This window comes from Peromyscus leucopus, chromosome 8a (genome assembly GCF_004664715.2).
Source record: "Peromyscus leucopus breed LL Stock chromosome 8a, UCI_PerLeu_2.1, whole genome shotgun sequence".
Lineage (NCBI taxonomy): Eukaryota > Metazoa > Chordata > Mammalia > Rodentia > Cricetidae > Peromyscus > Peromyscus leucopus.
The window spans coordinates 43,616,339-43,640,176 of record NC_051085.1 but is presented as its reverse complement, the minus strand read 5'-3'; the positions used below and the strand labels follow the sequence as shown (position 1 = coordinate 43,640,176).

General features: G+C 38.8%; 1 protein-coding gene across 3 annotated transcripts in view; it reads left to right on the top strand.

The window, feature by feature from the left end:
* LOC114707476 (nesprin-1) overlaps positions 1–23,838 on the top strand; it is a 280,202-nt gene that overhangs the window by 153,405 nt on the left and 102,959 nt on the right. For all 3 annotated transcript variants that reach the window (XM_028890206.2, XM_037200367.1, XM_037200368.1), the window contains 16 exons: positions 2,185–2,281; positions 2,946–3,148; positions 5,738–5,902; positions 6,348–6,500; positions 7,462–7,605; positions 10,103–10,276; positions 12,885–13,043; positions 13,635–13,799; positions 15,419–15,553; positions 15,704–15,862; positions 16,043–16,251; positions 16,810–16,918; positions 18,244–18,408; positions 20,393–20,560; positions 22,356–22,520; positions 23,638–23,778. In XM_028890206.2, the coding sequence (XP_028746039.2) occupies positions 2,185–2,281; positions 2,946–3,148; positions 5,738–5,902; positions 6,348–6,500; positions 7,462–7,605; positions 10,103–10,276; positions 12,885–13,043; positions 13,635–13,799; positions 15,419–15,553; positions 15,704–15,862; positions 16,043–16,251; positions 16,810–16,918; positions 18,244–18,408; positions 20,393–20,560; positions 22,356–22,520; positions 23,638–23,778 (2,511 nt within the window). The remainder of the gene's footprint in view (positions 1–2,184; positions 2,282–2,945; positions 3,149–5,737; positions 5,903–6,347; positions 6,501–7,461; positions 7,606–10,102; positions 10,277–12,884; positions 13,044–13,634; positions 13,800–15,418; positions 15,554–15,703; positions 15,863–16,042; positions 16,252–16,809; positions 16,919–18,243; positions 18,409–20,392; positions 20,561–22,355; positions 22,521–23,637; positions 23,779–23,838) is intronic.

The window sequence follows — 23,838 nt, the reverse complement described above, 5'->3', positions numbered from 1 at the left end:
CTCCCACAAACTGTCCTCTGACTTTCACAAATACACCACGGCACATATATGCTGACATACAAAGCACACAGACAAATAAACAAATCTATTAATAGCTTTTTTTATATTTAAAGTTAGATCATACGCTATTGATCAGTGATTACAGATGCATTGATTTGGTCCTTGATTTCAGAATTGTTTACAGTGATCTTGCTAGTTAACATGTAATGTCCACTTTTGCTACTTAACAGTAACATAACACTTCTATCCTTCATGTGAAAGAAAGATGATCTCTTGAAATTGTGGAAATTGCAAAGTTCGACATAAATAACATGAATATTTCCCTTACAATTCACAACAATTTTTAATGAAAATAAGCAACCCTGATTAAATTTTAAAGGATTTAGAATTATCTGGTTTAGCTCTCTCAATGAAATTAATGAGTTTTTAATTTATTGTGTCTATACTCTGAAGGCAGAAATGTCCTTACTTCTAATGTTTTAATTTCAAAGTCAAAAGTGCCACTTCAGCTTTTCTTGTCTTATCATCAATGCTAATAGTCATTTGATTCAGTTACCCAGTTTTAGCCAAACTTTTAATAAAGCAAATTAACCTTACCATTCTAATTTAAAATGTACATTTTCCTAAGAGGTATGTCTAGCACAGTAAATGGGAGGCTTAGCAAGCCTTCTATGAAAGTGACTTACCCAGACAAACATAATTGTTCAATGACGTCTCCATGGTTAGCAAAAAAGGAACCCAAATTACATGAGCCAATAAAAGTTTGAAATAACAAATGGGATTTATTTTTTAAATTAATTGTCTAACTGTTCTAATGTGAAAGCTCAAAGATAATGAATCATTTGATTGTATTCTTACCTCCCCTCCTATTTTTAGGTCAAAATAAATATAAAAATAAATATATTTATTTTATTCATTTGTAGTTAATTTGCAAACTAGTCAGGCAAATGATACTTTAAGTTTACCTGTTCAGTACAGTGACTACTATTATCATAATCTGGTCTCAGTCAAAGACAATAAAACCTATTAAAGTCATTCAATAAAATATCAGCCACAGAAGGGTCTTAGACCATGGAATTCATAGCTTTCTGCATTCACTTTATTTCTAGAGAAATAATTTATAAATGTTCTGTAAATATAAAATAGTCTCATTATAGTTAATATATAATACTTTAAAATTTTAGACTGAAACAAGGTAAACAGTGGTAAAAATCTAGGAATGTCTATGAAATTGCTTTATGAACTGCTTTTTGCCTCTACATGAAGCATCCATTAGCATATAATACAGGACTCCTAGCATACTGTGCAAGGATCCAGTTAGCATAACTTTTCATTTTATCATAGTGATGATCCCTCTCAACTATTTCAATTGATTAAACTCTTAAAAATCCATTCTGCTAATAGGAGAATTTAAAGAGGTTTTGGAGACACATTGCCAGTTATAATTGTATTAATTTTGTACTTGTAGTGATAAGAGCAATCTTTTGAACAGGAGGGGAGTTGAGCATTATTAAAAAACAAAATTAATAAAAACCTAAGATTGTGTGTGTGTGTGTGTGTGTGTGTGTGTGCCTGATTTCATGGTCTCCATGTGCTAATACTGATTTTATTATGTATGCAGATACACATGTTAGTTTATCTTAGTCTGTAATTTTTGTGCTGGGTAATTGGAATATGAAAGCATCAATAACATGGACAGCATATGATATTATTTTTAAACTTTCTACTTTTTTACTTAAGGAAACTGTTTTCACTGTCATCTATTTTTAACTGGAAGTCCCTCAAAGCAGTCAGTCATCCACCAGGGCTAATGTTCAAAGAACAACAGACTTCCACAGCTCCAGCACAGTGGGACATTAAAATGTTCCCCCAAATTTAGCACTTTCTAAATGTTAGGCCCAGATTCTCTAGAGAAAATTCTGTTCTTGAGGAAAAACAGCCTCTGTGTGTGGTGAAGAAATAGAACATTTTCTCAGTCTGGTGTTGAGTTGGTACTGAAAATGTGGGCACAGTATATGGGCTTCGTATTACCAGAATAATCCATGATAGTGGGATTTTGTGTTTCCCAGTAAGAATAAGGTTGGGAGAATTGGATATGGTGCCCATAAACTTATGAATTAACCTTTCATTTGTGAACAGGCCTAATGTTTGCTCTCTACTAACCAAGCATGTCCCTTTTCCTAGTCTTTTATAGAAAACAGCAAGTTCTTTGAACAATACGAAGTGACATACCAGATCCTGAAACAGACAGCTGAAATGTATGTCAAGGCAGATGGCTCAGGTAACCCACACTGTGGGATTAGCTGAGGGGGCCGTGGTAGGAGGGAGAAGAAGGGTAAGTGAGGATAATGGGAGTAAAGATGGTCCACGTTCTTTCTACACATGTGTGAAAGTGTCCTAATGAAACTGAGCATCCTATACAGTTAGCAGCCACTAACCGGAAAAGAAATTTGGTATGGTGTTGACTTAAGTAGAATTTAAAATTTAAATTTAAAATTTCTATGGAGTCAGATCAATTAATTTTATGGTGATTTTTTTTAATAACTTTGTGACTATGCTTTTAACTTGGAGAGGACAGAGTGACTTTGTGAGGTATTTGTCTTGCATAATGACATTCTTTCTGTGTGTAATCTTCTATGATAGAACAAAATAAGCATTCATTTTTCTAAGTTGCAGTTTTTCAGCCTCGTTTCAATTCCAAGGGGATTAAAGGCAAAAAAAGGTAGAATAACTTGAATATAGATATGAGAGCTTAAATTACTATGAAGATAAACTTTGGAAGATATGTTTGCTTGCAATTTGTAAATTTCTGCCGTAATTGTTGGGAATAGAATTTCATATGTCTGATAGATGCTCTTGCCGCCAGTGTGTAAGAACACAGGAAAACCATCTAGGGATGGTTTTAAGTACAGAATGGAGACAGTAACTGGTTGTTTCTGATTCAGTGGGAGAAGCTGAGAATGTGATGAAGTTCATGAATGAAACCACTGCTCAGTGGAGAAATCTCTCTGTGGAAGTGAGGAGCGTGAGAAGCATGCTGGAGGAGGTGATCTCCAACTGGGATCGCTATGGTGATACCGTGGCTAGTCTTCAAGCCTGGCTAGAGGATGCAGAAAAAATGCTGAGTCAATCAGAAAATGCCAAGAAGGTAAGACTGTTCACACAAAAGGAAAAGACGTGCTGTAGATTCATGAAGGAGAGATTTCTCACAGTGTAGTTCACTAGTGGTTCTCAGATATTTGCAAGTGTGACTCAAAAATTCTCACTAAAGATATTTACCCCTAGGTGAGTTAAGTGAATTAGACCTGCAAATACTGCCTAGTAAAAGTTGTGTTAAAACATTCTACTTTTTAATGCAGAAGGGCAATAAGTAGTAGTAATCAACTATTGATAAAAGGGTAGCCAAATCTAATGGGCAGTAGAGGTCTATATGCTATATGCACACTGAGGTCTGTACAGATGGACCTGTCTAGGGCTCAGCCTTTGTAGATTTCCTATTCACAGCTGTGGTTACCTACACAAGGCACACACACACACACACACACACACACACACACACACACACACACACACACGGGACTGAATCTGTATAGCAGTACATACCCATGGAATAGCTGGATCACCACCACCTTGATCTCTTTAGATATTCTCTTTTGGATATTATAAACACTCAATCAATTCTGCATATGAGGGAGACTTTTTTCTTTTATTTTTCTTTTTACAATGTTTAAGCATATATGAGTGTGTGCATGACAGTAATTGTCTTACTCCAACACCCCTTATATGGAAATATTCAATAAAATGGACAGTCACGTGTATATGCATATGTATACATACAAATTTGTGTGTATATACAATGTATATGATTTTTATATAAACCTGATGTTTTCACATGGAAAACCAATGTAGGTATAAAAGGCATTATACTGTCAAGCTCCCATAAAGAAGTACAATATATACATTGGAATGAATTACCTCTTTTATTATTAACCAGTTATCTAAGATTTGTTCATCTGTTGTGTGTTTGTACCAACTGATGTAGCATTTTTGTATTTTTCTCTTGTTTCTCCATTGATATGGATTAAATATTCTTGTACATCTAAAGAAGGCGATGAACATAGACCCATGCAGACTTGGGCTTTTACTAATCAGATGAAACAATGCCCTGGTGCGTGTCATATGTGTTGGCTTGATCCAAAGAAATGTAGCAACCAGAAACAGGAGTGTTCCCAGCTACTTGTGTGGGAAAGCCTCCCACACACAGCTTATGGAATGAAGTTTGAATTACGTTGGCAGTGTGATGAGTGTGTGCATGTGTGAACACAAGCGCCTAATCTGAAATGAGACGGAAGCTGTTTCACCGCCAAGTGCATTCCCTTACATAAATAAGAAAGGAGGCTACTGTGTTCAGTGTCCTTGACATAAATGTCTGGCCTGAAAATGTTTCCTTTGATGTCTGAATGTAATGTGTGTGTGTGTGTGTGTGTGTGTGTGTGTGTGTATACATACATTCATATTCCAATTTTAGACAGCTTGCACTCATTTTTATTGGTATGAACAGCAAGAAAATGTCTCTGACATTTGAAGCATTGATTGCTGCTTCCTATAGAAAGCAAGAATAAGAAAATGGTCTCTTGTTTTGTTTTGTCTTGAGCAAAATGCGCCATATATGTTCATATATGATGACACAGAGTCAGGTGCACTGGCGTGTGCCTGTAGTCCAAGATGTTTGCTTGCCTCGCTATGGGGGATTGCTTGAGCCTACAAGTTTGGGTCTAGCCTGGGCAGCAGAGTAGAGCTCAATGGTTTAAAAAAAAAAAAAGGAAAGAAAAAGAAAGAAAAAGAAAAAGATGGGCTTCAGAGACAGTCCAGTGAGTAAAGTGCATGAAAAGGACTTAATTTGAGTCCCCAGGATCAATGTAAAAATATGCAGGTGTCTCTTGGGCATATACCCAAGGAATGCTGATTCATACCATAAAGATACATGCTCAGCTATGTTCATAGCAGCACTATTTGTAATAGCCAGAACCTGGAAACAACCTAGATGCCCATCAATGGAAGAATGGATGAAAAAAAATGTGGCACATATACACAATGGAGTACTACTCAGCAGAGAAAAACAATGAAAGCATGAAATTTGCAGGCAAATGGATGGACTAGAAAAAATCATCCTGAGTGAGGTAACCCAAACCCAGAAAGACAGTCATGGTATGTACTCACTCATAGGTGGATTCTAGATATAAAATAAAGAACAATCAGACCACAACCAAAAAAAAAATATGCAGGTGTAGTGACTATTGATTGCAATTCCTGTTCTGGGGAGGCAAAGACAGATGGATCTCTATGACTCACTGGCCGGCCAGCCTAACATACTTGGCAAGTCCCAGGCCAGACCCCAGCTCAAAAGAAAACAGGAAACAAAACATGTGGATGAAGGAGCCACTGATACTTGCAAGGAGGTAATCTAAGGTCCAGTGTTCTCTAGCCTTCATATGCAAATATATATACACACAAGTGCAGCCGTAGACCCATGGAACATGCATGTATACGTGTACGTGTGAAAAGAAAAAAAAAACAAAGACATCTGGTGTTTCTAGCTCATACTTTGAAATTTTATTTAAAGTCTGAGTTTTGGAAGAGAGTTGAATTCTATCTTAAAGCTTGCAAACACTTTATTTTCATATCCATTATTAGCATTTGGCTTATGGCTTACGAGTGCATGTCCTTTCTTGCTTAGGATTTTTTTCGAAATTTGCCCCACTGGATTCAGCAGCACACAGCCATGAACGATGCTGGCAATTTCCTGATCGAGACTTGTGATGAGATCGTTTCCCGCGACCTTAAGCAGCAATTACTCTTGCTAAACGGACGGTGGAGAGAACTGTTCATGGAAGTCAAGCAAGTATGTCTTTCAAATCCACGCTCACGTCACATGTGTGTGTTATTGATGTTATAGGCAGTTTGCTGAGAGGCAGTTTTTCTGGGCTTGTTAAGGTAGGATGCAGAAGTGTTTAAAACTGTTTGTGTCTCATTGCCAACTATTCATTCTTTGCTGTGTATGATGGAGGAGCATTCACAGAATGTAGCGTTGGGTTAAGGATTATACTGACATATGGAGCCTGCATAGACAGAAAGATTTACTTTTCAAATCCTGGCTCTCCATTGCCTGATTCTTCCTTTTTTTCCCTGTCAAAGTAACTGGATTTATTTCAAACTTATCTAAAATAAGAATCAGGAGTTTAGAATTTTTCTTACCGTATATGAGAATATGTCACAGTGAAGGTTATGAGCGTCTAGAATCATAGCTTCATGGTGTTCAAATGCTTCTTCCCATGCTCTCCTCACAGTATGCAAGAGCTGACGAGATGGACAGGATGAAGAAAGAATACACAGACTACACCACCACCCTCTCTGGCTTTGCAACCGAAGCCCAAAGAAAACTCTCTGAGCCCTTAGAGGTCTCTCTAATTAATGTCAAGTTATTAATTCAAGACTTGGAGGTAGGAACTTTCGGAATCAAAAAATGAAAAGCGTACTGTGAAGATAAAAATTAGCCAGGTTGCTCGGGTCATCATGTTTCTGTGTCCTAAGGATCATTTTGATGGGTCTACATATTTGTTGACTTTCACAGAAAATAAACTTGAATTTTAAAAAGTTATCTTTTGAACATATGCAGTAATTTCAAAGTAATCTTCCAACATGGAATTCTTTTCCTCCATAAAATTTATGAAATATCAGGAATAAAAACAAAAATAACATTATACAGGAGTTCCAAATAAATGCCCTAAACAATGAATGGTTTGGTTGCATGAATTTGGCATTTATATCCTCCTAAAAACTGATGGATCTCAAAAGTGAAATAACGGAATTATCTAATAACAGAAGAGACTTGAAGAATTTTTTAAGTGAGAAAAGCAGACCAAAGTGTTGTCTTTTTAATTTTTATAAAACTTTTAAAAGTATGACCACACATAAGAGAAAAGAGTAGCAACTGCTGTAAGGTATGGATTTTAATTGCCACTGTGTGAAATGATAAGAAATTAAAATTTCCACCATACTAAATTTCTAAGTTTTCTCCAGTGATAATAGGTTTTTTTAAAAAAGTAAACATCAGTTTAATTCTTAAAGTCAGTATTTCCCCTATGTTATTTACATGCATTTACATATGTATTTCCATATTGCAGTAACATATTTTAGAAAGTATAAATGTTATGTCAACTAATCTTGGTGTTGAGTTAAGAATATTCTGTTACTTTAAAAAAGAACTTTTAATGTATGCATTTAGGATAGTGTTGCCTGCATGACAGTTAAAAAGGAAAGCAAAGGCTTTGCTGCAGGAGTCGGTGGTGAGGACAGAATTTTGCACGGTGCATATTGATTTTCGCCCCGCCTTTTGTGGGATTCTGCAACTGACATGAGATGTGTTGTGTACCAATTGAGCGGCTTTAATGATTTACACAGGATATTGAGAAGAGGGTGCCAGTAATGGATGCTCAGTACAAGATGATTACCAAGACAGCACATCTCATTGCCAAAGAAAGTCCCCAAGAAGAAGCTAATGAAATGCTTACAACCATGTCCAGACTCAAAGAACAACTAGCCAAGGTGGGAAAATACTTCACACTATGACATGCTGTGGGACAACCGTACTGCCTTTAGATGTTTCCTACCTCTTTGGTTACCCATCCTTGACTGGGTAACCACTAATTATCCCTTTGAGCCACACTGTGATTCTTGATTTAGAAACTTCAATATATATTTGAAAAACAAAATGGGATGCCGATACCAGTTGACACCTCTCTTAATTTAGGCTCTGCTTCAGTAGAAAAATCTGTATTTTGGAGGAGAGGGTAGTTAATGTTATAAAACAGAGAGGGCAAAGGAGAGATGGAGACAGGTGAGGGCAAAGAGGAAGAAGAGAAGACTGGGTATTGAGCTGAGATTTTATTAAGATGGCTTTATTCAGCAGTTGAGAGCACTGGCTGCTCTTCTGGAGGACCTAGGTTCAAGTCCCAGCACCCACATGGCAGCTCACAACTATCTGTAACTCCAGTTCCAGGGGATCTGATACCTTCACACCAATGCACATAAAGTTAATAAATTATTTTAAAAAGACTTACTTTATATGAATCCCATCTGTCTATTTATGTTTTCTGCTAGAATGGGCCCCCTTGTTGAGGGTCTTTTTATTAAGAGCTTTGAGAGCTCCATTAGAATCTTTTACCTACACATAAATGTTAAGATTTCATTGTTTTCAAAATTAGCTTAGTGCAGGTGATCACCTTCTAGTAAGCAAGAGGAACAGCATGTGAGTCTCAGGATTGTATGGGGAGGACGCAGAGGGTAAATGAAGGTCAATGAAGTGAGGGGGAAGAGTGAGAGTAAAGAGACCAGCAGGGGAAATGACTGTTGAAGAATTAATGGAAAAGATGAACAAATGCAAAGAAAAAGGGAAAATAGGAGAACAATCGGCTAAAAAATACTGTCAGTCTGGCATACTTTATAAATATCTCATTCAGTTCATTTTATTCTAACATTCTAGTTGGAATTAGTTTTAACAGTAATGAACAATTTTTGTCTTATGCACCAGCAAAATTTGCTTTAAAAAAAAAAAAACAGGTACAATAAAAAGCCACTGTTTTCAATTTTCCAATAAGTTGCTGGGCTGCATACCTGTGGCTTTGCGACTCACACCTCTCATTCAAATCCAGGTCCAGTGGTTTGGGACAACAGCTGAGAAAGTGGATTGTGTCCTGTGTTCATCTAAGCTAGATTCTCTGTCACTCTGTCTCTCCCCCCGCCTCTTCTCTTTCTTTTAGTTGTTAATACTATTACTGTTTTTAGAGACAGGATCTCCCTATGTGTTCCTGGCTGTCCTAGATTTCACTAGGGACACAAGCTGGACTCACACTTTTGTCAATCCTTCTGCCTTCATTTCCTGGGTGCTGGGTTGACCGGAGTGTCTACCCAGACTGTTTTAAGCCATGTTTTCTTCCTGCTGTTTGGGATGCAGCATGCTGATAGCCTTTCTCTGAAACCCAGGAAAGATCAACAAAACACATTGAGTTGGTACATATCAGTAGATTGGAGTTTTCAAAGGAATGGCTGTGGAGTCTCTGCAGCAGAGAGGCAGTGGCTTTCAGTTGATGAGCTTATCTTTCAACCATATCTTCTAGAATACGAACGTATTTCTGGGTGTGCACCTCTGTAACAGTGTTGTTTGTGGAACAGTGCTGGTGTAGTCAGCCCAACATTACTTTTTTTGTTAGTATAGAATATTTCCCCTTTCTTGGTCAAGGAAATCCCCTCCCTCCTTGTTATCTTAAGGTTTCATCCTTGAAAATTATAAGATCTAGAGTTCAATGAAAAGCCAGCCAGGCAGAGATCTTATAGAACTCTGAAATACCAAGAACTTTGGGCCTCATCATGAAGATAATGTAGATATAGAGATATTGGAAACAAAGACAGATGAGGGATGGGCAGTTTAGACTGGGTCCACATCCTCTGACATGGGAGCCTCCATGAATAAAGTGGTGTATAGCATGTTCTTTGGATGGGTACAACATTTACAAGCAGAGAAAGGTAAAGCCTAGAGCTGATGAGGAAGGACAATGGGTACCTAGGAAGAGGTGGTTAACAGGTTTGTCAAGGCTCAGAGTTCATGGGCAAAAGCTTAAGAACATTAAACTAGAAGCCTTATGTCCCCTAGTCAATGTGGTAATAAGTCGTGACTGCCTCAGATCATATTTCAGTGCCGAAAGTGAATAGCATGGTGTTTAAAGAGGAATTTGATGCCATCTGCCTCTCTGACTGTAATAATTCACATGGTGACGTGCCATCCAGATGGACAACTTAGATGAATTTTCATGAGAAAGCTCCACAGACCTTCATTTGTCTCAGTGGTATAGTATTTTTGTGGGTTTTTTTTTTTTTTAAACAGCAAAGCTTAATCACATAGCACGAAATAAGAGAACCATCTTCAGAGATGTTGAAATGCCAAGTGAACATCTCACTCAAAGTTCTCGAGAACTAAGCACAGCACTGGAGCTTTGAGGACCTAATGGCCTCTCATGGATCTGTTTTGTTCTTTTCACTTTGAAAGGTCAAAGAATGTTACTCTCCATTGTTGTCTGAGTCCCGGCAACTGTCTGTTCCTTTGGAAGAGCTGGAGACACAGATCACCTCCTTCTACGACTCACTTGGGAAAGTCAACGGGATGATATCTGTTCTTGAGCATGAAGCCCAGTCTAGCTCTCTTTTTAAACAAAAACACCAGGTAAGAAAAAATCCCTTTCAGAGATATTCTATTTTTAAAGTGTACTTAATAAGGTTGGAGCATTTTTTACTATAATAGAATTCAGTTAGTATGAAAGGTATTTTTTTCCAGAATAATGGGGCACAAGTAGCTCAAACCAAAGTGTATGTCTTATCAAGAGAAGAAACCTGCTCTGTGCTTGGTAGAAGGCCTGGAGACTTGAACTGTTTCCAGGGGACAGTCAGGTTGGACACTTGGATCAGGGTGAGCTAGTCAGAACCCAGCTCTACAATTCTGGGTTAAGAAGTTTCCTGGGAGATGAGAGAAAGAGGTGCCAGGCAGAAGGTGAAATCATCAGCTCTAAGATTATCTGAAAATGACATAGGAAAACTTCTTACTTTGTGTGCTCTTTTGGAGGAAAGTTCTGAATTGAGAACAATTAGGAAAATGAATCCATTTTGAGCACCTTTCTCTGTATCTGTGAGCTGGCCACCTGAGCTGATGACAGTCAGCACCGTTTCTCATTGTCTGTTCTGCGTACACTTAGACCAGACATTCTGAATGGGAGGTAGCATCTCCATGATGGCTTTCAGAAAAACTTTGGCTCTCCAGCCAAATCTGCTGCCTTGTCTGGAAACAGAAATGGCCCCCATAGTTGAAAGGCCTCTGTTTTCCCTCTAACATGGGCTACTTAATTGTTTAACTCTGTATTTTCTCCAGAAAAATCTATGGATTGATTATATTTCCATGAATAAAATTCAAGAAAAGTTTAATGTAAAGTATTTTCATTTGTGCTTTAGGAAGAATAGGAAAAATATGTAAGTGTTCGAGTTTTTCATCTTTTGTTGACTCTCTTTTAGGAATTCTCTTGGTGATGCTCTACACACGTGTCTTGGGGCCTTATCAATTACCTCACTAGCTGATAAAATAATTTCTTTGAAAAATGCACAAGTTTTTCATGCCTTGATTCCTTGTGTATATGCTTTTTAAAGGAATAATTAATTATGTAATTGTACTCCATTTCAACCAGGTGTCTATAATATATGTCTTATGGTATGTTTTCTTTGACTGTGGGAATAAGTCTGTTTGAATAACTGTAAAGCTATGGAAGTTTGCTTGCTATGAATTTTTATATTTACATTTAGTGAGCAGATCTGTGTGCTCAGAATCTTCTAGTGAGAAGTACAGTTAAATAAGTTATTTACTTGACTTATTGTGAATGGGTCTGTCCTCCTGATGAGGGTACAAGTGTAGGAATCCTTCACCACTACACTAACTAAAATAAATTCACAGAAAGGACAGCTTTAGCTAGTAAATTGAGCAGTGTGTCTGAAATGAGCAATAGGACAGTCAGAATTTAGGTGCTGTAACACATGGCTAAATACTTACTAACTTTAGTTTCTTCATTAAGCCCACAGTGGTGGCATCTTACAATAAATATTCAATAATTTATAACATTATTATTATTATGAATAGTATAGTTACAATCATCATTCTAATGATACCAATCTATTCTAATGATATCATGACATATAGAATGAAAATTCATTTATTTTGAGGAATGGTAACATTCCCTAGCTTCCTAAATTACTCTAAAATATGGTTAAATAATCTTTCCATCATTAAAGTCATATTATTGACAATAAATATTAACATTTTTATAATATGTTTTCAATCTCTACCCTTTGAACTTCTAATTGTTCAAAAGGAAAAGGTATCCCCTAATTCTATTTTGTCAAAACAAGAGACCTGCTTTCAATATTTACCTATAGATGGCCAAAATGCTATCCAAATGAACAGTTGGAATATTCTTTTCAAAATATTTGAAAATGCAGAAGTGCAAGTGGTGTGCAATAAAGGCGGAAGTGACTATCTCCAGGTGGACTCTACACTGCCTCCAGTGTCCACTCTAAGTACTGCCAAGATCCGTAGGATGTAAGGCTGAGAGGCAGAGAGAAGGGTCCTGTCCATCACTGCTGCATCCCATCTGAAGGGTATGGTGAGAGCAAGCAGTTCCCCAGACCTGTTAGTCTTCTTCCGCTTGCTTTGATTAGGTCTCATTAGGAAGGAGGATGGCTTGAACTGCATCCTTTCCAATCTAGCATAAGCGAGTGATGTAAAATCCGTTGCACTGGATTCACCAAAGGAAGTGTGCATTGTGTTACATTTACTTTGTGTCATTAAAACCTGATAAGTATATTAGTTTTGATTGTCCTCTTGAAAAGCCGTAGGCCTGCCCAACAGCCAGTTAGAGGAATGCAGAAAATAGACAACTTTTATGTTCTGTCATTTCCTTAATGTTAATAAGATGTGCATGAAATATAAAGAAGTCTAAAACCTCACTGTGACATTTAAATGCCTTGTATAAAAAAGCACTGATTTCAATGACTGCTTAAATTAAGTTCTTTTGAAAAGAACTGTTTCTCTTTACTTTTGACTTTACTTATTGCTCACTAAGGTCTAAACACTGTGCAATGCTGTTACTTAAAACGGTGCCTCCCTTCCTTTGTGCCCTCCCTCCATTCCTCCTTCTGTCCCTTCCTTCCTCTCTCCCTCCCTTTCTTCCCCCTCTCCATCCCTTTCACTTCAGCATGTAACTAATACCACTGTGTCTTTCCTTTCCCTGTAGGAACTGTTAGCCTGTCAAGAAAGCTGTAAGAAAACCTTGACACTCATTGAGAAGGGCAGCCAGAGTGTCCAGAAGCTTGTCACCTTAAGCCCTGTGTTAAAGCATTGGGACCACACAAAGTTGCAGAGACAGATAGCAGATGTCCATCATGCCTTCCAGGTAAATTCATCTCCCTGCTTTAGACATGTAAGTCCAGGAAAATAGAGAGTGAGGACAGAAGCCCTCACTCTCTGGTACTTGAATACCAAATGTTTTATAACTTTTTCCCTAACATAAAATCCTTCTAATGAATTAACCTTCTAATGAAATATCTTCCCTCCAAGTACTTTCTAAACAAATAATGATATAATAATTCACAGTGATACCATAATACCATCTGGCCAAATGAAGCTTCAGGACTGAGAAAACAGCCCCCAATTATGGTTTTTAGTGTATTCCAAACCTACAGGTGGTCCATCTATAGTTTATATCAACTGTAAGTTGAAGTTTAAGGAAAAACTCACCTCGGTACTGAACATGTCATGTACATCTCTTTGTTCTATACAAGTATTTACATAGTGTTTCTGATGTATTATTAAAAGTCATCTAGAGATGAGTTAGTTCTAGAGGATGCCGGATCATGTGTCTATGTTACATGCAGACACCACCTCATTTTATGTAAGAGACTCTCACCTTTGTGGATGTTGGTATGCTTGGGGCTCCTGGAGGGAATGCAAGGGTAGCAAGGAGTGACTTATTTTTTGCATTAAGAATATGATCAAGAAAACTGGAGAATGGAAGAAGCATGTGGAAGCCAACAGTCGTTTGATGAAGAAATTTGAGGAGTCTCGGGCAGAATTGGAGAAGGTGCTACGGGTCGCTCAGGAAGGCTTAGAAGAAAAGGGGGATCCTGAGGAACTCCTTCGGAAACACACAGTGAGTCTGCTCTATGTGGTACATCTGACCCCTGTGTGCGGACAGCTTAACTCAGACTGTAAAATAAAAAGACTGACCTAACGTAGGGGAGAGGGGGAAGCCAGCAGGGCATGGACTTTAAAGGCATCAGACCCAAGAAACAGCAGCAAAAGAACTGCAAGAGAAGCAAGTAACTTGGGACCATTCTTGAGCTCCTGAGATAGCAGAGCATAAGGATGACTTAGAGTCTTAAACTACAAGCTCAGAGAGTTTTGCATAGCTAAACATATTCTCAAATAGATTGTGCTGAGTGACTAGGTCTTCATTGGTCATTTAATAAATCACCATGGCATACTATAGTATAGTGTAAATGCCATGTCATTGAGTATTGAGTGACTAAGCCTTTCATGCTCATTTAATAAACCACCATGGCATATTATAACATAGTATAGACTCCGTGTCACTTGGTATTTAGTAACTGACACACGATCATATAAGGTTGGGGGACTACCTTCATGCTTCTCTCTCTTATTTAAAAACCATTAGTACTGAAGACACTGGTAATGGATGAATGGTATTGGGTAATGGATAGTGTAGTGAGAATATGAACTTTAATTGTGTTTCCTGAGAGTTCAGAGGTATTTGAATATAAACCATACTGACAAAAAAAAATGGTGCATGTATTGGGGACACAGTTTTTTAGAGCTCTGCCATAGTCTGTGACCACAAAGCACAAAGGATCGATCTTACTCATTTTATAATTGTGAATGTTATGGTTCTCACTGCTTTGAATCACTGTGGTTTTGAAATCTCTCTGCATATATACTGCTGAGGATGTTGGAGACTGAGTGTGCATATATATGTGGCTTCTATTGCTCACTCTGCTGTAAGAAAATAGTAGCTCGTTGGCCTTGAAGACAGAAGTGGATTTTCTCACCATTCTTGAGGATTACAGTCTGAGTTTGGCTTGCCATGATGGAGGGGTTCCCATGAGTACTCTTTCTGGCTGACAGATGGACACCTTTCATGTTGTCATAGGCCAGGAAGGAGACCTGTCCTGGAAGGTCTTTCCTGTCACCTCATCACTCTAATAAAGGTCCCATCTTCATGAAGGCATCTAGACCTAATAATCCCCAAGGCCCTGACTCCAAATCTAACCACCCTTGGGCTTAGGATTCTGATATACAGCTCTGTGCAGGACACAGTTCCATCCACAGCACAAGTATTAAAGTATGCACATGGGGAGTGTGGGATGGTTCATGATGGCCATCATGACTGACACATGTTACAGGTCAGGAAGTGAGGGATGGAGATCCCATACTGTAATTCTGAATTTACTAAAGAGGACCTATATCCCTATCACCATAGAATCAAGGTCTAGGGGTAATCTAGTTCATATCACCCTACCAATTTAGCGACCACAAAGGTTTTTTTCTTAAAATATAGAAAGAAATAGTGAAATGCCAGATGTGATGACTTCTGACTCATAACCGCAGATGGTTATAATTTGTTCCGGAGAAGGATAGAGTTGCCTTAAGTTTTGATGAAGGCAACTGCTGGCTACAAGGCTCAGTGTGACATGTCTTGTGATGTCTTTACTCTGCACAGCATCCTAACTGTGCTCCCTCCCTCTGTGACAGGAATTCTTCAGCCAGCTGGACCAAAGGGTGCTCAACGCTTTCTTGAAAGCCTGTGATGAGCTCACTGACATCCTCCCAGAACAGGAGCAGCAGGGGCTCCAGGAGGCTGTGAGGAAATTGCACAAGCAGTGGAAGGTGAGTGGGGGATTATGGGAACGTGAGAAATCCATGTCCTCGAATCTATTCTGCAGTTGGGAGAGTTCGAAGTAAGAGAGGACTAGTTCAGGACATTTGGGCATCTCAAGAAGCCTCATTCTGTTTTTCTGGATCTTTCTGTGGATGCAGGATCTCCAGGGAGAGGCACCTTATCATTTGCTCCATCTAAAAATCGATGTGGAGAAGAATAGATTCTCAGCTGCCGTGGAAGAGTGCAGAGCTGAGCTGGAGCGAGAGACCAAGCTGGTGCCCCACGAAGGCAGTGAGAAAGTCATCAAGGAACACAGGGTATGTGCCACACCATAGAAAGTGCATAACTATGTAAAGATACCTAAGCATGTGATGCCCTGAGGAAAATGATTTTATTACATTGGTCCCCCCTGTGAATCTGCCTTTAGTTTTTCTGTGAGAATATAGAGGTATTCTGCACCTTGTCACCAAGGGAGTGAAAGTGTTATCATGTCTTAGGTTTTCTTCAGTGACAAGGGTCCTCATCATCTCTGTGAGAAGAGGCTGCAGCTCATAGAGGAACTGTGTGTGAAGCTCCCAGTCCGGGACCCGGTCAGGGACACATCCGGAGCCTGTCACACAGCTCTCAGAGACCTCAAAGCTTCCATTGACAACACTTACAGGATGCTCGTGGATGACCCAGACAAGTGGAAGGACTATACTAGCAGGTACTGCAGCGTTTGCAGAGACGGCTCCAATCCATCTTGATGCTTTCCTTCAGAGATTGTTATAAAACAGGGGGTGGTATAGAGTTTGTTTCGGGCAGTAAGAAAACCAGATTACTTTACTCTTGCCCATGCTTTTGTACAAGTACTTCATTTTATTTGTTTTGTTTAATGGGTTTCAGTCCAAAAAGGGTCTGGATTTTATTTCAAAATAACCCAGGTGTTCTTGAGGACCAATAATCCTATTCCTTTTGGTTTTCTCCTATCCCTCCTCATAGGAGGGTATCTGCCTCGCTTTGTTAATGTCATTCTGGTGAGACATATGAAACCAGACCTCAACTGGTTCCTTTCCTCCTAAGCCCTGAGGCACATCAGCTAAGCTCCATGAGAGTTATTGACCTCAGATATTAAGACACTTGCCTTGGGCTTCGTATTAAAGTTTCCAGAAAGTGCCATCAATTTGGGAATCACTGGCTCCACATCCATGAATTCAAAACAGAAAATGTATTGCACCTTCCTGAGAGTGTGCCCTTTCATCATAAAGTGCTTATGTGCTTTCAGGTTTTCTGAGTTCTCTTCTTGGATGTCTGCAAAGGAGTCACAGTTGAAGAAAATCAAGGATGAAGCCATCGATACGGCCAACCATGATGAGGTTAAGCGTGTGGTGGATGTAAGTTCTGAGCTGGTCTTTTCTAGAGGAAAATTTCCAAAAATTAAACACTTATAGTATAACTGGTTTGTTCGTTTGTTTGTTGGTTGGTGTGTGCATTCTATAAAAATCAAGTTTCTATAAATTTCTTTAAAGACAACGTCTATTCATATTACTGTGGTAAGAGTAGGTTTCCCCCCTGCCCTACAGAGCTGTTGATGGCTTTGAGATTTAAGCACACTTAATGATGCCTCTGATGCAGCTTTACCTAAGGGGGAATGTTGGAGCAGGAAGTAGCCTGCACAATTGTACAACCAGCATAGATTTAAGAATTGTCACTGGAAACAAGAATGCTGTGTGTTTCTGTACAATCCAGTTTTAACCAGACAACTTCAGGACACAAAGACAGTAGGGGATTCTCTGAGTATTCTTCTGTTGTAACCAGACTGAACTGGATCATTTCTGTTGCTTTAGAAGTAACAAACCCAGAGCTCCAGATCTGAATCTCTTGTTTATTCTGTAACTAGCACACTGCAACCCTCTCCTTTAGAAAGACCTTCACTTGGTATACATAGACTAGAGTGCAATTCTCTTTCAGCCGTTCTAATCCTTCAAAGTCACATATCTACTACTACAAAAGAGAATGCTTTGTCTTTCTGCCACTGTCTTCTGGGGTCCTCTTTTCTCTGACTAACTCATATAGTTGCCCAAGGTACTACTAGAGGACTCAATAACATCACTGTGTACATACAGAAAATGAGTTTCTGTTTGTTGCTGTTTTAGTTCTTTTTTTTTTTAAAAAAAAAATCTTATCTTAGAATGCAGAGACCAATTTTAAAACCAGCTGTTTCCTGTCTGGTATGCATTTTCCCCTGCTCTAGACTAACCATAGCTAGCATAAATGGTTGCCCCAGGACCATGCCCTCTATAACTAGTCCTGGAGACTTAAGGCTTTGGAATCTTCCCAGCACTGTTGTGGTTAGTGAACCTTCTATGCTAGTTAGAGCTTAGTCCCACTTATGAACCTTTGCAGACTAGTTTCATGTCAACGCAAGCTTGTTGTAGTCAAGGGAATATAGCATCCAATTTAATTCTGAAGGTAATTTTTAAAAGTATGCTCATGTTGGCTTTGCCCATTAGGTACGGGCATTGGGAAGCCCCTCATTTTAGCACTCGATCACTGTGAGTACGAAGAGTACCATGAGCTCTTTGGTTCTATTGTGATAGAACAGCTGCCTCACTCCATCACTGCCATTTTACAAACCTTCTTGGGTTGAATTCTGTCCTGATAGAAAGTTGTGATTCCTGACCACCCTTTGTGCGTAAAAAGTGTCCTTTCCTTCCAGGAGATCAGAAATGATATTACCAAAAAAGGAGAGACTCTCAGCTGGCTGAAATCCAGGCTTAAACATTTGATGGACGTTTCTTCTGAGAATGAAGCCCAAAGGCGAGGAGATGAGCTGGCAGAACTGTCAAGCTCTTTCAAGGCTCTTGTGGCTTTACAATCAGAGGTGTGTCATTTACTATGCTCAGCAGAGTCCAAGGGAGGAGGCTATAGCCAAGAGAGGAGGCTGCAGGGCCATCCTTGTTTTGGTTGTAGTTTAGCAAGTAGTTTTTACAAAGAAACCTTAGTTACTTATATGAAGATTGTTAGAAAAGATGTGCAGGATGCTTGAGTTATGGACAATGGTACTGGACCAGTTAGTTCAAGTTAATGACCTATCTCTGAAGTCCAAAGATGACCAGTGAAATAGTGTCTGCTCTTAGTGAAAGCATCATTATTTTGTTATCACTTAAAGATATATTTCAAAGTTTATGAAAAGGGATTTGAGAAGCATGATGTCATGGTGCATACCTGTTCTCCTAGCTGAGGCAGGAGGACAGGAAGTTCAAGGGCAACCTGGGCTCCATAACAAGTTCAAGACTAGCGTAAGCTACATAGTAAGAGTATATATCTATAAACAAACAAACAAACAAAATAGCAGAAAAGAAAAAAAGGAAAAAGTAATAAAGATGCTTAAAAGTCAGACTAACCCAGCAACAGAGCTTATAGTTTATATCCTACTTTCATATAATCTTGATTTTTTTCAATGACTCTGGGCCCCAATTTCCTTACTTTTAAAACAGAGTTTAAAATACACTAAAGAGGGAGTGAGAAAGACTAAATTTAGTACCTTAGGTCAAGAACTTAGAAGAATATTAAGACAGATAAGTCTTCATTAGCTGCTAACCAGTAATAATAAATCATCATCATCGTCATTGTCGTCATCATCATCAATGGTTAGTTGGGAGACCAGAAAAATTCCATTTTAGTAAAGGCCTATTCATTCTAAACTTAATATGCATTCTAATGGAATAAGCTATATTCCATTATAGGTTAAAACATTCAAATATCATCTCTAGCAGGGCCTCTTCCTCTCATCTGTGTGCATGTAGGAAGTTTGAGAAGGCAACAGGGGACAAGTTTAGAGCTCATGGGGTTGAGAGGGAAAGCTGTAGAGAAGGACAAAGTAGTATTGGAAGGACATTTTCAACAAACAGTCTATTATTTTCTTCTTGACTTTTCTCCCTTACTGGTTTTAAATAGTATGGACTCAACATTTTGTATAAGGTATTATCATAGCCTGGTAATATTCATGAGATTATAGTCAAAGGACTTGAAGATATGAAGTATAAAATAGATACAACTTTATTATTCTTCTTTGGCTATCAAGCCATGTACATTTCCCTTTTCTTAGTTTTAGAATAGGTTTTTAATAGGGTGCAGAATCTTGTCCAATGAAATGAAACTCTTGGCTCCTCTAAGTGACTGTGCCATTGAATAACAATTAAATAAGACTTAAAACTATGCAAAATGATAGATATTAGGTACATATGAACCCATTTTTAGCTGTTGAGACATGGTTTATGCATACACTTAAAATATATACTATATCATAGACTTCAATGGAGTAATTTTATTCAAAGGCCATAAACTTTGAAGTTATGAGTTTGGGAAGTATAATGTACAGTGTAACAAACAGAACTGTTTCATATATCTGGAATTGGCTAAGACAATAGACCTTGAGTCTCTCACAAACACAAAATGATCATGTGTGGGGTAATTAGCTTAATTAGAGAAGTTCTTTCTGAGAGCTGGAGCACTAGCCCAGCAGTTAAGCATACTAGCTGCTCTTCTAGAAAGCTAAGTTCCTAGCACCCATGTGGCAGCTCACAACCATCTGTACCTCCAGCCCCAGGGGCTCTAACACCCTCTTCTGACCTCTGCAGGCACCAGGCATGCATGTAGTGCTGAGATATATGCAAGCAAAACACTTATTTACATAAAATAAAAATGAATGTATTAAATTTTAAAAACATTTTCTAATGTGCCCTAAAACACTAAAGCTTAGTCATATGTGAAGTTAATTTGTCAATCTCATTTCCATTTTAGAAATATTCCACAAACTTTGTTAATTAGGGTATGATTTCCTTTTGTTTTCTATGGAAATTCAGGTTGAAAAAATGCTAAGCAACTTTGGAGAATGCGTTCAATACAAAGAAATAGTGAAAAGTTCCCTTGAGGAGCTGATGTCTGGCTCCCAAGAGAGCCAGGAGCAGGCTGAGAAGATCCTAGACACGGAAAATCTGTTTGAGGCACAGCAGCTGCTCCTTCACCACCAGGTAGAGTCCTCTTTCTTCCCCATGTGCGTGCACAATGCTGATGAGAGATGGAGAATAGATCCTGAGGTCAGGGGGTGGGGGTGGGGTGGGAGGAGAGGGGGCCGGTCGGATGCTTCAAAGCACTTAGCCATTCTGTTCTCGGTTTTCTCTGATAAGCATTACATATTTCAGGGTACCCTGGTAGACAAAGACCTAGACAGTTTAGTTTGCAAAATTATAACTTAGTTGAAATGCCAGATGTTTCAGGTGAGTTTGCTCTTGTAAAAGATTAGAACTAAAACCAAAGGAATTATATGTGTGTATGTATGTACGTATGTCTGTGTGTATATAGATATACATATATATGTATATATATGGTTGTGTGCATGTATATACATGCATTATGTGTATATATGAATATATGTATGTGTGTGAATATATGTATGTGTATAATTGTGTATATATGTATATATATAGGTGTATTATGTGTAAGTATGTATGTATGTATATGTATATATGTGTATGTTTGTATGTTTATATCCATGTGTTTATATTCAAACTTTTTTGGTGATGGATTAAAGCCAGGACCTCAACTCTAAGCTCAAACTCTCCACTGAACTGCATCCTTAGTCCCCAATAATAAACTATTTTAATCAACTTGTTTCCTGTTACTCTGGTGGCAGACATTAAAATATATGTGCAGATGGAATATACAGTTTTATATAAGTATACTTATATACACTGTACTTACATGTAAGTATATACACATAAGTATGTACATATATAAGTATATATATAGCTGTATACATACTATATATAACTATATACAAGTACATACTTTATATATATAAGTAATATACATATAAAATTTACATAAATATATAAATGCTTTTGTATAGTGGTATATATGAGTATACTGCTTATCTAACTCAATATAAATCAAAGTATTATTCAAATAAAATATTTAATGATGAAATTCTAGCTAATTTAATGTAGAAAATGCTAACATATTGTATACACATAATGCTAATTCTCTTAAATATTCATGTAAAATATCAGCATCTAGGTTTTGTGGAGTTCAAGAAATTAAGGTCTGATGCTAAAAGTTTCTTGATCCTTGGAAAACTGTCAGAGTTCCAAAGTCTCAAAGAGATAAAACTTTCAGTATTTATAATGTTTTAAAACTTACTGTATTTCTTGGGCCAGGACTTGGTTACATGAGTGTGCAAACTTTGTAAAGATATATAAACTCAACACGTGAGATTGGTGTACTATTCTATCTGAAAGTAATACTTACATAAAATTATATGGCATTATTAAAGTTTTATGGTAATTTTTCTTGAATGTAGAGTTCCCCCAAATACCTCAATATATTAACCATTCAAATATATACTCAGGAAGGAAAATTCATAACATTTGCATTTTACAATACAGATAATAAAATGTAGTGAGAATTTTTAAAGACAGAAAACAAGTATTTGAAGAAACCTGTCAAATCAATTGTTTAACCAAATTATTTTGGAGTGTTGCATATGTTAAATGTTCTCCAAATCCACACACAATTAAAATACTAAAGCCAAATTATCTACATTTTGACCATTCAGAACATAAGCCATGTTTAAGAAACACCCATCTTTGGTTAATTCAGGTTTTCTGATATTCACATTTTAACTATTGACCTCTCCTTTAAAACATGATTCAAACCTACACCATGTGAGGATTTGCCTTACATATGTCTGAGAGCTGCATGATTATAGCCCTGCATAGCTTCAGAGAGAACACGTTTTCTATTCTTCTATTGAACAACTACTTCTAGCAAAAGACGAAGATGATCTCAGCGAAGAAGAGAGACCTCCAGGAGCAGATAGAGCAAGCGCAGCAGGGTGGGCAGGCAGGCCCAGGCCAGGAGGAGCTACGGAAGCTGGCGAACACCCTTACAGGCCTGGAGCAGAGCAGGGAGAGGCAGGAACGCCGCATCCAGGTAGGGCTGGGCTGGCTCAGGGGCACTCTGGCTGGACTGACTTCCTGTCTCCGGCAAGAGTCAGCGCCACCTCCACTGCTGATGATGGCATTTTGTTAAGAACTTCACCCGGATTGTTTTCAGTCCTGACAAACTTCTGGAGGCGGGGGCAGGGGGCTCTTGTAAGTAGTGTGTTTCGTACATGTGGACGCTGATCTCGGTTGCTTTTCTCATTCCTGTAACCAAATACCAGGCAAGGAGCAGTTGGAGGGGATGAGGGCTTCTTCTTCTTCTGGCTTACAGTTCAAGGGACTGGAATGCCATCATGGTAGGAAAGACATGGCAGCAGAAACAGGGGCTGGCTAGTCATGTTGTATCCACAGTCAGGACACGGAGAATGAACAGGAAGTGGAGGCTGGGTACCAAACCTCAAGGCCTGCCCCTGGCGCCCCACTTCTTCCAGCAGGGCTCCACTTCCTACAGTTCCCACACCCTTCCCAGTCAGCCCATCAGCGTGGACCAGGTGTTGAGACACATGAGCCCACGGGAGACGTGTCACATCCAGATCACAGCAACGCTTGACAGGGTCTAGTGACTTGTCCCCATGTTACACACAATGGGAACCAGGATGTGATGCACACTCGTGTGAATCCATGAACTTGGTCATACTGTTTCTCATATCCCAGAAATCCAGCAGCCACACCTTTAGGGCACTCTGTGCTTCAGGGAGCTGTTGACAAACCACCCGAAAAATGACTTTGAGTTTTTGCTACTTATCACTCCTTGCTTTCTTTCCTGCTTCCTTCCTGCTCCCCCTCCCCGCTCCCAACCCTTTCTTGACAATGATTGAAGGGCTATTTTCCCCTCGTCAGTTATCTACATGTTATGACTTCATCTGTTAGAAACACAAGATATTACATCTGCTGGGGAACTCAGACGTCATCTGAAGACCCAGACGTGGGAAGGAAATGCTATGGAAGACACCAGGGTCATCCTCAGTCGGTGTGGCCGTGGGATGTCCCACTTGCTACCGTTGACAGCTGGGGAGATGAGAGAGGAGCTGCAGTGTGTTAGGATTCAGCCTGGTCATCTGTCATGCGACGTGTCGTGTCGTGTCATTTATTTATTTGTCATTTAGGTCAGCTTGAGGAAATGGGAGCGGTTTGAGACCAACAAGGAGACGGTGGTCAGATACCTCTTCCAAACGGGTTCCAGCCACGAACGCTTCCTGAGCTTCAGCAGTTTGGAAAGCTTGTCGTCAGAGCTGGAGCAGACCAAGGTACATCGAGGCCACGTGGTTTCTTGTCGCTCGTTCAGAAAAAAACCTTTATCTCCACTA